Source organism: Gymnodraco acuticeps, unplaced genomic scaffold, assembly GCF_902827175.1.
Source record: "Gymnodraco acuticeps unplaced genomic scaffold, fGymAcu1.1, whole genome shotgun sequence".
Taxonomy (NCBI): domain Eukaryota; kingdom Metazoa; phylum Chordata; class Actinopteri; order Perciformes; family Bathydraconidae; genus Gymnodraco; species Gymnodraco acuticeps.
Genome location: NW_022989815.1, coordinates 40,522 through 54,541, shown reverse-complemented (window position 1 = coordinate 54,541; position 14,020 = coordinate 40,522). Strand labels below are relative to the sequence as shown.

At 41.6% G+C, this 14,020-nt stretch overlaps 1 protein-coding gene and 2 non-coding genes across 10 annotated transcripts in view; all 3 read left to right on the top strand.

Annotated features, from left to right (window-relative positions):
* LOC117555841 overlaps positions 1 to 14,020 on the top strand; it is a 76,326-nt gene that overhangs the window by 59,929 nt on the left and 2,377 nt on the right. For 3 of the 8 annotated variants that reach the window (XR_004570453.1, XR_004570460.1, XR_004570452.1), the window contains 9 exons: positions 961 to 1,055; positions 2,967 to 3,061; positions 10,422 to 10,735; positions 10,901 to 11,268; positions 11,437 to 11,512; positions 11,601 to 12,088; positions 12,201 to 12,539; positions 12,647 to 12,837; positions 12,948 to 13,105. Coding sequence is in view for 1 of the 8 variants with exons in the window: in XM_034230876.1 (XP_034086767.1) it covers positions 13,111 to 13,272; positions 13,419 to 14,016 (760 nt within the window). In the remaining 7 variants the exon portion in view is untranslated. Of the gene's footprint in view, positions 1 to 960; positions 1,056 to 2,966; positions 3,062 to 10,421; positions 10,736 to 10,900; positions 11,269 to 11,415; positions 11,513 to 11,600; positions 12,089 to 12,200; positions 12,540 to 12,646; positions 12,838 to 12,947; positions 13,273 to 13,418; positions 14,017 to 14,020 lie in introns of those variants that run through there. The other 5 variants (XR_004570463.1, XR_004570462.1, XR_004570454.1 and 2 more) reach the window with 5 other exon arrangements.
* LOC117556410 lies at positions 1,298 to 1,461 on the top strand. Its single transcript, XR_004570552.1, has one exon. It is a non-coding gene; the product is annotated as a U1 spliceosomal RNA (small nuclear RNA).
* On the top strand, positions 3,321 to 3,484 carry LOC117556430. The gene has a single exon (XR_004570561.1). It is a non-coding gene; the product is annotated as a U1 spliceosomal RNA (small nuclear RNA).

Genomic DNA, 14,020 nt, shown 5'->3' with positions numbered 1-14,020 from the left:
TGTTTATTTTATGGCAGGAAGTGTATTTAAGAGCACATTTCAACAGCATGCAACTCAAAGAGCTTGACACAAATACTTTAAAAGCATTGAGACGTAGTGCAAAAGGAACCATATATATTACACTTAATTTAAATACATTTTGGGAAATTAATTAAAAAGCCAGAACACTCACTAAAACAATCCAAAATAGGACAAGACGGGTTAGAAATACAAGGATAAGATATAAATAGTGTTGTTAAAAAGCAATGGCAATTAAACAAGTCCTCCACATGGGTTTAAAAGAAAAGAGACTTCCAGCTAACCTGCAGTGTTCTGGTAGTGTGTTCCAGATATATGGAGCATAATACCTGAACGCTGCTTCTCCATGTTTAATTGTGACTCTGACTGACCAGAGTAAGGCCAGTGTAAAGATTTCAAACGGCAGTGATGTGATCCACTCTCTTGTTAGTGAGGACTCGAGCAGCAGCGCCCTGAATCAGCAATTTTCTTTCTAAGACCTGCGATAAACAATTATTAGTAATCAAGTCTACTTCAGTTAAATAAATCGACCAGTATTTCCAAATCCTCATTCTGACTTTATACATTATTAAGATGGTAGGAGGCTGACTTTGTTTTTACCTCAATGTGGCTGTTGAAATGCAGGTCCAAGTCCATGACTACATCCAGGTGTCTGGCTTTTATTCATTATTTATAATATTACTGATTAAAACTGAGCGCTGTCTTTAGTTCATTACTTCTTGGCCTCAATAACTAATGATCTCGTTTTTATCTTTGTTAAATTGAAGAAAGCTCTTACGCATCAAATTATTGATTTGTGAATGCATTTACTCAGTGCTTGTAATTGAATCATCATTTCATGTATATTAACACATCATGTTTAGTTATTGTTTAAACTGTTAGAAAGATGGGTTTATTTTGGAGGCTGCTGTTTGTGTTAATGCATTGCCTTTATATTTACAGAACCAGCATTGTTACCACTCCAGACCACTAGGTGGCAGTACCAGGAATGTCAGTTGCCTGCCACCAGCAGCAAACAGAGAGGAAGTGTTTGAAATGTGAGTTGAGGGGGGGGGGGGGGTTCTTGCAATGCAGCCTTGCATCATGGGATATATATCCAAGTTAAATGGAAAGATCTTTGTCATCTTACGTACAAAAGACAGTATTTTGTGTTAAATTCCCTGTAGATAATCCTCCCCTTTTTATATGTCTTAGTTTTCGGTAGTCTCTATATTTGCAGCACCTTTATTCAGTGTATCATGTGTGTGAATGAGATGCGTGACTCCGATGTGTACAACTCATACTTACCTGGCAAGGGAGATACCATGATCAAGAAGGTGGTTCACCCAGGGCGAGGCTTGGCCATTGCACACCGGTCGAGCTGACCTCTGCGAATTCCTCAAATGTGGGAATCTCGATTGCATAATTTGTGGTAGTGGGGGACTGCGTTCGCGCTCTCCCCTGATAACTTGTAAAATGACAAAATAATTCTTAAAAGTCTACAACCCATTTTGAGAAGCAGTGTAACTGTAAGAGGGTTGTGAGTTTTAAATTGAATCGTCAGTAAAAGTGGGAATACAAATTGTAAAAATTCTGAGCTGCCAGTAGTAGCTTCAGTTATAATGTTGTTAATATTCACTTACACATCTATCATTTAAACAAAAATATATTTTAAATTCTGAGGAGAGTTCCTGCTCTCGTAAAAATAATTATCCAAAATATTTTTTAATATAAACCTTTTCAGAAAAATACTCACTTGGCATTTACGCATGCTCTGACCGTTTAATATGTAGATTTTCAGAACCTAGAGTTGTATGGGGACTTGTTCTGTCCAATCGCATCTAACTGTTATTGCAGTACTTCCAGGAAATATCCCTACATCTTTATTGTGTGCAAATAGTCATATTCTTTCCACGAGTGTATCAACATGTTTTTTTTTACTTTATTACAATGTGTATAAATCTTGTTTTCGGAGCTGGAAAGTATTGTCCCAGAAAAAGCTGCAAGAAGTTGTTTATTTTATGGCAGGAAGTGTATTTAAGAGCACATTTCAACAGCATGCAACTCAAAGAGCTTGACACAAATACTTTAAAAGCATTGGGACGTAGTGCAAAAGGAACCATATATATTACACTTAATTTAAATACATTTTGGGAAATTAATAAAAAAGCCAGGAGAACACTCACTAAAACAATCCAAAATAGGACAAGACGGGTTAGAAATACAAGGATAAGATATAAATAGTGTTGTTAAAAAGCAATGGCAATTAAACAAGTCCTCCACATGGGTTTAAAAGAAAAGAGACTTCCAGCTAACCTGCAGTGTTCTGGTAGTGTGTTCCAGATATATGGAGCATAATACCTGAACGCTGCTTCTCCATGTTTAATTGTGACTGACTGACCAGAGTAAGGCCAGTGTAAAGATTTCAAACGGCAGTGATGTGATCCACTCTCTTGTTAGTGAGGACTCGAGCAGCAGCGCCCTGAATCAGCAATTTTCTTTCTAAGACCTGCGATAAACAATTATTAGTAATCAAGTCTACTTCAGTTAAATAAATCGACTAGTATTTCCAAATCCTCATTCTGACTTTATACATTAAGATGGTAGGAGGCTGACTTTGTTTTTACCTCAATGTGGCTGTTAAAATGCAGGTCCAAGTCCATGACTGCATCCAGGTGTCAGGCTTTTATTCATTATTTATAATATTACTGATTAAAACTGAGCGCTGTCTTTAGTTCATTACTTCTTGGCCTCAATAACTAATTATCTCGTTTTTATCTTTGTTAAATTGAAGAAAGCTCTTACGCATCAAATTATTGATTTGTGAATGCATTTACTCAGTGCTTGTAATTGAATCATCATTTCATGTATATTAACACATCATGTTTAGTTATTGTTTAAACTGTTAGAAAGATGGGTTTATTTTGGAGGCTGCTGTTTGTGTTAATGCATTGCCTTTATATTTACAGAACCAGCATTGTTACCACTCCAGACCACTAGGTGGCAGTACCAGAAATGTCAGTTGCCTGCCACCAGCAGCAAACAGAGAGGAAGTGTTTGAAACGTGAGTTGAGGGGGGGGGGGGGGGGGGGGGGGGGGGGGGGTTGTTGCAATGCAGCATTGCATCATTGGATATATATCCAAGTTAAATGGAAAGATCTTTGTCATCTTACGTACAAAAGACAGTATTTTGTGTTAAATTACCCGTAGATAATCCTCCCCTTTTTATATGTCTTAGTTTTTGGTAGTCTCTATAATTGCAGCACCTTTATTCAGTGTATCATGTGTGTGAATGAGATGCGTGACTCCGATGTGTACAACTCATACTTACCTGGCAAGGGAGATACCATGATCAACAAGGTGGTTCACCCAGGGCGAGGCTTGGCCATTGCACACCGGTCGAGCTGACCTCTGCGAATTCCTCAAATGTGGGAATCTCGATTGCATAATTTGTGGTAGTGGGGGACTGCGTTCGCGCTCTCCCCTGATAACTTGTAAAATAACAAAAATAATTCTTAAAAGTCTGCAACACATTTCGATAATCAATATACAGGGTGTCCGCGGGGTCTTAAAAAGTATTAAAAGTTGATAAATCAATTTAGCGAAAATTAAGGCTATTAAAAAGTATTTTTAACGGCATTTTCCAAGGTATTAAGAAGGTCCACAGCAACGACAACATGAAACACCCTTTAATTTACTGAAACAACATGTCGGGAAACCCCCTCAAGGTGGCCCCATGCATAGCGTGCCATAAAATGCTGCTTCTTATTTTAAATTTCGTTGCCTTGCTCCGCTCTGTGGGGGGGGGGGGGGGGTTTATCTGCTGGTGGACTACCTGAGAGATATACAGCAGGAAAACACGCCGTCCACCGCGGAGAATAAACAGAAGGGCAACCATGACAACCATGCTCCGGGGTCTTCTTCGCTGCTTTTGGTGTATTTTGTGGCGGCAGCAGCGCCACTTACAGGCCTGGCATATGTACTACAGCGTTTCCAGCATTTCCAGCGGTCTAGTGTGAACGGACACGTTAATGAATCGAATGCGTGTGAACAGAAGACTTTTTTGCGTTTGCGTATGTGTTTTACTGTATGCGTCCTCGTGGGGCCGGGGTCTAAGCCAAACTGTATCCGGTCACAGAGATCTGCTATTTTAAAGTAAGGTCAACACATATCGACCCTAAATATAGTCTATATTAAGAACGAGAAAAGTCTTAACATATATATCGTTTTTTGTAAACATATGACAAATGTGTGAGGGTGATGACGTCAGAGCATCGTCCTATGTGCCGGGCTTTTCCCCGGACAGCCCCAGCCCAATTTAACCCCTGGGTATTTGTGAGGGAGCTCCTATATGGCATTACCCCGCTGAAGCTCACCAAAGTTTCATATATTTCATAGTTCAATGTTTTGTCAATAGTTTTGTTTATTGGTCAAATACTGGTTTCTAATGGTTTCTCAGGAGTTTTACTGGAATGAAAGAGCACAGAGTTCAGAAGCAACAAAGCAGCATACTGCATTAAACCTGACCTTCACAGGTTGAAGTTCATGTGGAGAGGAGGCTTCAGTAGTCTGTCTGCACTCTGTTTAGTTGTGCTATCTTACAATCAATATAGTAAATGTGAGGTAAAGTGTGTCGCCAATGTAACCGGTTAGCACTCGAAGTTGCGATGAGGTCTTAAAAAAGGTCTTAAAAGGTATTAAATTTGACTTCAGGATTCCTGCATATACCCTGATATAACTGTAAGAGGGTTGTGAGTTTTACTAAATCGAAGTTGACTTGTCAGTGAAAGTGGGAATCCAAATTTGAAAAAGTCTGCCCTACTATTTAAAAGACTTGGGAAGTTCAGTTATAGTGTTATTAATATTCACTCACACATATATAATTTAAATAAAATGTGATTTTTTTATTCTGAGCCGAGATCATGCTCTTGTACAAAACATTTACAAAAATATTGTTTAATATAAACCTTTGCAGAAAAATATTCACTATTGGCATTTACACGTGCTCTTACCGTTTAATATGTATATTTTTGGAACCTAGAGTTGTATGGGGACTTGTTCTGTCCAATCGCATCTAGCTGTTATTGCAGTACTTCCAGGAACAGTGCATCCCCTAATAATTTAAACAAGTCCGATGATTAATATCACTGCATCTTTATTGTGGGTAAATAGTAATATTCTTTCCACAAGTGTATCTACATGTTTGTGTACATTTTAACTAATGCTTAACTAACAATAATGCTTAATTTATTATATCAAAACAATGCCTGTCTATCTAGCATAAAATCCCAATAAGCTGCTAGCAACTGGGGGGGGGGGGGGAGGAAGTCAAACTTTTATTTTGAAGGCCCGATTTTCTAACGCTGTGCATTCAGTAGGCGTTGGACCGGAAGACCATAAACGGTTTTGAAAACTTCTGTCACGTAGTGATCATCTTCTCAATAAAACATCTTTGCTGATGTTTTTTCGAGTCTTCTGGCCAATCAGAATCAAGATTGTTGCCGGAAGTCCCCACGGAAAATAACTTTGCGGTAGAACTATTCTTTTTACATCTATGGGTACAACTTCAGATACAAATAAACTAGGGCCGGGACTTTAACGCGTTAATTAAGATTAATTAATTACACAAAAATTAACGCGTTAAAAAAATTATCGCATTTTAATCGCACTTATTTTTGCACCGCGGAACGTTTCTCACTGGATGAGTTTCAGGCGTACCGATTATACTGGAGCACCAACTAACGTTCATGACTTCAGACAACAACAAACCACAGTGAACAACAGTGGGAAATGTTGTTTTAAAAAACGGACGGATGGAAGCGTCGATAAGAGCACGGTTGTGTGCAAATTATGCAAAAAGGAATTCGCATATCACCGCAGCACATCAAGCCTCAATGCAAAACATATAGCAGCTAGCGTGGAAGCTAGCGTGGACGTTAGCCTCTTTTATCGCGTTCACACCAAAAAGAGCCGGTACTAAAATTAGTTCATGAGAACCTTTTTACCCCCACGAAAGTCCCTGCTAGAGAGCAGAGAGCTGCTAGAGAGCAGGGACTTTCGTACGGCTCTCTTGTGAGAAAAGAGCTATATGTCTGATTGGCTGGGCGGATTGCAAACCACGCCCCGTAAAACTCCCAAAAAGTGTTGTGAAGCCGCCATTTTATTATCCTCGCATTAGCATTATTAGCATTAGCCCAGCGCAGAAACGCAGAGAGACTAATTTATGGCAACACAAAATAAAACATGGGAGCGGTGGAGATGAGGAGGTGTCGGCGTTCTGGCGATTTACTCGGAAGGCTGCAGGGACTCCCAGCAGCTTCTACTGAAGCAGAAGAAGAAGAAGTGACGTCAGCGGCTTCATTTGCGTAATCCTCCCCCAGGTTCAAAGAGTTCTCATGAACTAAATTCCCATGAACCTTTGTGGGGAAAGTACTGCGGTGTGAATGTGCCTAATGGTATACTAAAATCCATGCGAAAAAAATTGCTTCTCACTGTTCTCAGGTCAAATATTTATATGTGATTAAAAATGCGATTAATTTCGATTAATTAATTACAAAGCCTCTAATTAATTAGATTAATTTTTTTAATCGAGTCCCGGCCCTAAAATAAACACAATAAAATATGACCCCGGTTTGATGATTGACAGGTCACAAAACAATGGGAGCTATCTACCCTTACCCACAATTTAAAGTAATTCACACAGACTATCTCCTCTTTGCTCTTCTCTCTGTGTGGAGCAGCAAGTTCAGCTGTCAGAACAAAGTGAAAAACAAACAATGGCATAAAATAATATTAATATGTTTGGTAGTAATAGTGTCAATACTTTATTCCACCGTTTTAATGCCTGACACAGTGCTACATAAGCATTTCCCAATTTGGGATAGTTAAAGTATCCATCTATCTGGTATAGAGCAATGTTAGGGTATCAATTACCTCTTGTAAACTACAGTGATGCAAATTAGTCGCTTTTCGGCGCCTCCCGCTTTTTTAACGCTGATTTGGGTGACTTGTGTAATTCGTGGAGAACCAAAGAGTTTTCGTTTTGGGGGGGGGGTCCGACTGACGGACAATTTCTCACTTCAAAAAAGAAGAAGAAATCTAGATCGCAAAATAATTAAACAAGGGAGTTCCTGTTTTTCCTGGCCAATAACAGGTTCCTTGAACACAACACGAGCGTAACGTGTCTTCGCGTGGTTATGTCTCGTCTGAAAGGAGTGTAGACTAGAGTGCTGACGGAGAGCACCGGAACGTCGCTCCAGCTCTTCAAATATTGCAGTACCCATAAGGAGCCGTACACATGCCGCAGTGTTTGCGTGGCTGTGTCTTTAGTTGTAAGCACAGTGGCGATCTGTTGTTATTAGCATCTGGTTAGCTAGCTATGCTAACGAATTTAAAGAGCTTTTCTACAACCAGGTGGAAGAGAGCTCTCTCCTGAGAGGCTCAAATAACCTCAGCTCAGTGAGGTTAAGGCACACCTTGATATGATCATTATAGTTATTAATGAGACATTAAAGACTAAATTAAAAACAGGTATAAAATACTATGACAGTGACAAAAAAGTTGTTAAAAATAACAAGAATAGAGTTTAAAAGGGGAGTGATTTCTAAAATATCCAAAAAGAAAAATCTGCTTACAGTTCTGTTTCAAATGGGTGTTGAAAGATGTACCCATATATCTCCTCATGTTGCTCTCAAAGTGCACCAGATTGATGCTTTTATCTTCAATATTTAAAAAAAAATCTTCCCGGAGGAGCATGCCCTCGGACCCCCCTAGAGGAGGTTAGGTCCCCCCCACTTAAATCATGTTCACATGGACACTAAATACATTTGCACACATCTTGTGTCCATATCTTTCTGTTTTGGTGGTCATACCACAACCGTGCACGTGCATGCATGCGTGAGTCATGGTAAGATATCTGGATTAAGAGGTTGCTTTTTCTTTGCACAGAATGAAAGAAAGGCGAAATGAATGGGCTGTGATTTTAGTTTTTTTCAAGCAGAGGTTGAGTTCAATAACGTGTACGGCCCTCGGAGGATGTTGTAAAAATTGAAAGGAAAAAGGTTCCCCACCCCTGCTGTAAATAATAATAAAAACCCTTGATTTATAACTTAACATCTCCGTCCCCTATTGATCTGAGTATATTATAAAGAATAGCCAGTTAATTGAAGCATTATAGCACAGGCCTTTGTCAGATGGTATATTACGCTGTTTTTGTTCTGCTTCGAATAGTTCTCTCTTTTTTCACCATACCTGTGTTTGCATCACTGAAACTGAACATTTTTGGTATACAAGTTACAGTGTTCGTACAGGTGCTTGAAATCCTTGAAAATGCTTGAAATTTGACGTGGTGTTTTCAAGGTTGGGAAAGTGCTTGAATTTTGGGAATGGTGCTTGAAATTGAGATAAAGTGCTTGAAAATGTAAATGCTTTACTTTTACAATAGATTGCTGTCTGACTGAATAGTTAGCTGTTTAGATTAACAGAAAAGAATTGCTTCGCTTCTACATAAAACATCTCTGCTCCGGCCTTCCCGCGCTATGCGCGCGACCTGCAAGTGTTTGTGTTGCGTGTGACCTGGGCATTATGATGAGAGTGATAGATGACTGTGTGCCAGGAGGTTGCCGTTTCAACGAGCGTTGGCTAGCAGAAGACAAATACAAGCCATGGCTAAGACGAGGGTCAAGCCCACGAGTAGCCTCCTGCAAAGTTTGCAAAAATAACGATGCGAGAGTCTGCGCTGACGAGCCACATGAAAGGTACGCCGTAGTAGAGCATTTTAGATTAGGCTAACGTTGCATGTTACGTTTGTTTAAGCTAACGTTAGCTAGCTGAATAGCGAACTCGATGAGGGATAATAATTGCAGGGGATAATCATTTCAGAGGAGCGTTACAGTCGCCATCGTGTGGTGTTCAGAGGATGAAGCACTCACGGCATTTCGTGTTATAGTCACGAAATATAATCTATTGATTCGACACAGAGCGATTTTGAAAGCAATGTATTTCTACTGGTAGTATGTTTCGTGCCTAAACCAAATGTGACTTGCTCTATCGAAATCAGTCACATTGACCCGAAGACACATTTTCGTTTGTATTACTGGTCTGGGGGAAGCTCGCGAGTGTGTTTGTGTATTTTTGCGTTTGTGTACTGGGGAAACACTCACAAGAAACACCGGCTGTTGTTATGCTTGCTGTGATGTTACATTAGTCCGTTCTCCGCTTGTAATTATGCCGTTACAAGCTTCAAAGTTGTATTTATCATCTGAATTTGCCGAAACAAGTTTAATATTCTGAAAGCCAAGACTTTGTTTATTTGAAAACAGATGAAAACAAACTGTCTTTTATATAAAATTGAAGTATTATACAAGTAAAACTACATTTTGCTTTAATCCCATGTAATTGTAGAATGAACACAGTCTTCCTTTGAAGATGTATAAGTCAGGTGTCTTGAGTAGTCAGCATTACCTACAAATCATTGTACACATTTGTAAATATTATTTTCCACTTGTTACCATTGTGAGTCTATTTCTATGCAGCTCTGCATGATTTTGTGGCTACAATTCAGACTAATACACTACCAGAGGTGGAATAAGTACTCAGATCTTGTACTTAGTAAAAGTAGAAGTACCAGAGTGTAGGAATACTCTGTTACAGTAAAAGTCCTGCATTCAAAATGTTCCTCAAGTGAAAGTAGAAAAGTATTCTCATCAAAATATAGTGAAAGTAGCGACAGTAAAAGTAGTCGTTGTGCAGATTGGTCCATTTCAGAATAATATATATGATGTTTTATAATGATTGATCATGAAAGTGTTCTCAAAGCTGGTAAAGGTGCAGCTGGTTTGAATGACTTTGTATACTGCAGGGTAGCTTGTGGATTTACTCCAGGTGGAACTAAAGTCTGATTTAACACTTGATTAGATTTCACATCATTCATCCACATCTGTGAAGTAACTAAAGGTATTAAATACATGTAGTGGAATAAAAGTACACCATTTACCTCTGACTTGTGTTCACTGCCAACCTAAAAGTACCTCAAAAATAGTAATCAATAATGTATTGAAAAGTTATTTGGCTGATTGTTTTATATCGGCTCAGACAGGTTATATGGGAGGCCTAGTCTACGTACAGATCACTAATTTTTAAATATTAAACTTAGTTTTCTTTTCTTTAATTGTTCATCCTCGTGTAGAAGGCTATCACGAAACACACATTTGGTTGTTAATAGCATAAAGAACATCTGATTTAATGTGAGGTAGGGAAATAATCATTTGAGTATGTGTATATAAATATGTAATTTACAACAGCTGTAAGATGCTTGAAAAGCTGGAAAATGCACCTTGAAAATGCTTGAAAAGTGCTTGAATTTGACTTTGGAAAAGGTGTAAGAACCCTGAAGTTATGTATGTTGTTTTTGTCTATGCTGTCAGGCATTACAGTGAGAAGCAGAGATGGCGACCAGTTCTCCGCATCGTAAATCCCCAAGCTCCAGGGGATCGACAACAGGCTGTTGTGGTGCCATCAAAACAGGCCCGTTTGTATCGGGAAAAGAGAAAGGCTTTTCCACACCTCCGGTGGAGCTGCTCAGCAAGGCCACTGCCATGGCCAAAGCAGAGAAGCTCCTTCGAGCCAAACACAAGCCTTCACGCCAGCAGTGCCTGGGAAAGCTGGTCTTGCCATTTGGCCAGTCTGTCAACGCACCCTTTCACTGGCTAGTGGAAAATGACGTGGGCTACATAACGTTGTAAGTATATTATATTTAATACAATGTTTTTGCTAAGCATTTATATAAGTTGTGTTTATGGCTATTATAAAAGTGTAGTATTCATCTTTACAAAGTTCCTTTTCTCCTCATCACAATTGCAGTGCTTTTACGACGATGACACTAAATGTATGTTTATTATTGCAGACTGCTTGATAAGCACAAAGTAGAAGTGGAAGACCCACACCGGAAGGGAGATGTGGGGAACCGGTGGGTAAAAGACCTCCTCACAGAATACGCAGAGAGCTTCCCACAAGTCTCCGGTCTCCTCGAGGCCAATGTGGACAGGTGGATCTACGGCCAAAAGGGCTTTGAGAACAGCACCTTTCAGGAGATGTGGGAACTCTGGCCAGTACCAATCCCAAAAGGACAGCCCTGAGAAAGGCAGTGGTGTCCAGAGGGAAAGGATGGGGAAAGCCTACAGGTCTGTGAGCAAGTGGTTGCACACACCAGTGACCCAAATTACCAGCGTGCAGTTGAAGAGGTTCTGTAAGTACATCACGGACAAGGAACAAGTAAGTGTTTAATTGATTATTCCTGTGTTATCACACAGGAAGAGTTGCAAATCATGGTCACATCATACTGTCATATCAATATCAGCACTCCTGCTAAATGTGTTGTTTTATTTTGGTCATTAAAAACTGGCATTAAATTATCATTAGATTTGTTTTCACTAACCTCAGACGAGCACGCTGGACTCATCCTCGTTGCCAGGGGATGATGCTGAACTGGTAGCTGCGAGCCAGGCTGTGGAAGAAGGCAAGTGAGACACAGTTAATATATGAAGGAAAACATGTTCAAAAATAATAATCCTAATTCAAATGTGCTTTGTTTGGTACATTTTTAGATAGGATCAAGAAAAGGCCCAAAGCAACTGCTTACCGACCTGGAGGCACTGCTGTCGGGCCCGAAGCTGCTGCTCATTTTCCTGATGTGTCTGTCCAGCCTGAAACTGCTGCCGCCGCCCGGCCTGCTGCTGCTGCTGCCGCCGCCGCCCGGCCTGCTGCTGCTGCCGCCGCCGCCCGGCCTGCTGCAAAAAAGCATACATCTGGGCATAAAAACTCTGCTGGCCATTCCAAAGAAACAGAGGTCACTCGGCCTGAAGATGTTGCTACTGCTGCTGTCCAGCCTGCTCCTACTGTCCGGCCTGCTACTGCTGCTGTGAAGGCAAAGAAGCCAACATCGAGGCACAAAACCTCTGCTGGCCATCCAAAAACCCCGGAAGTCACTAAGTCCTGCACAGTCCTGCTGATCCAGATATGTCCCCTTCATATGTCCCCTTCGACATCCACGGCTTTTGACCTTCCGATGGCATCTCACCCGAAGGACGCAGAAGTAAAGATAGTTGTACTAGTGGAAAATTGCTTAATTACTTCATTGAATAATGTTATACCATAACTTCTTACCCTATAAGTCTCTAATGTATTCCATGTTATGCGTGTTACAGGTGGGTCTAGAGGGCTGGGTGCGTTTGTGGGAGAACCCTGGTGGCATCCCATCTGCCGACATATCCTGGTTGAAAGAGGGCTGTTTACCCCCGTTCAGACATACAAGGACATCAGAGGTCAGATCAAGTGATGAAGTCTGACCGGATGTGGATTTATCCCCCGGGACCTCCTGGCTTTGTCGGGGCGGTCTGCCTACTCCGCAACCATTTTTTAGGAGCCGGGTCTTTGTGTGGCGCCCCGTTGGAGTGTGGAGGTACTCGCTCAAGTGTCCGCGGGGAGATAACTGTGTCGGCAGTGGGAGAAATGTGCACCTCTCCAAGTCTGACTACCACTCAAAGGTATACATTCTCTCTGACATTACAGTTGAAAATGTGTTTCTATGTATGAAATGGGCACTGAAAGTTTTATGCTGGCCTTCATTTTGATTTCCCTGTCTATTTTATAGGTACGTCTCATCTTTGATGTGTCCGGCTGGTACACGGTGATCACAGAGGTGCTGTCCCGCGGACCCTGTACAAAGGCAGCCAGTAGCAAAGAGGGTGTCTCAGTGGGCCGGTGGCTTGCGTGGGATAACGCCATCCTATCCCAGCTCAGCGAGGCTCACCAAGCCATCTTTCCTGCCGTCCTTACCACCATGTGTGTTTATTTCACATTATATACCAAACTATACATTAACATGCTATAATGTGTGTGCATTTCAATTTTTTTTTAAATTGATCATATATCAATTGTGACTCTACTTACAGGCGTGGCGTAGACAGGAATGTCGTGCACCTTCTGAGGGACAGGACCGAAGGGAACACAATGGAGAAGGTGTGGCAGCAGGTACAGGAGAATCACCTCCATCACAAGGACCTGTAAACCACACTCCTCGTGACCATAGCTGCACCCGGAGGGATTGTCTCTGCAATGAGGCAGACATTCCAGGCTCCACCTGCCCAAAAACAGCTCCCCACAGCGCGGCTCTTGCGCCATGCCTTCCTGCTGGCAGAGGCGAACAATGTGCAGGATTACCGGAGCCAGATCCTCTCCACTTTTGGCACCGTCATGAAGATGGATTCCACCAAGAAAGTATGTAAATCAAAACATCGTTCTTTACCGTACGATGCAAATCACATACAATTATCACACAAATGATGATGTTACATATAATTACAATATACCACATTGTGCTTCCTTTAAATAATAATAATTTATTTATTTTAAATAAATTTCAGGTGGTGAAGAAGCTGTCTGGGCAGGGACGTGGCTCGGCCGAGTGGTTTACCAGCATCGGCAACGAGTACTCCCAGATTGTTTCTTTTGTGCTGACTTGTGAGGAGTCTGCACAGAAGCTGCAACCCATGTGCCGTGGAGTCATGGACAGGTTCCAGCTGGCCTATCAACCGGTCCCTAAGATCCTGTACATTGACCGCGGGTGTTGTCGTGATCAGGGCCCTACCGCCGCAGAGACAATGTTCCAGGAGTGGTTCGACGGTGCTATGGTTGTGCGTCTGGACATCTTTCACTGGATCCACCGGTTTGACGCAGCCGTACGCACAGACTCGCACAGCAAATACGGCGTGTTCAAGTCTGCACTAGCCGGGGCAGTGTTGGCCTACAACCGCACCGATCTCGAGCTGCTGATCAAGGCCATCAGAGCAAAGGACCCGGACACATTCAAGTCTGTGTTGGAACAGGATGTCGTCCGCCTGTACGTCACCAGAGGTCAGCTGCAACACCACGTGCGGAGGGTCACACTCGGAGCTCAGGAAACGTTCCGGCTCATCCACCTGGCCATCGAGGAGCTGAAGGGCTTGGCTGGACCAGAGTGGAGTGA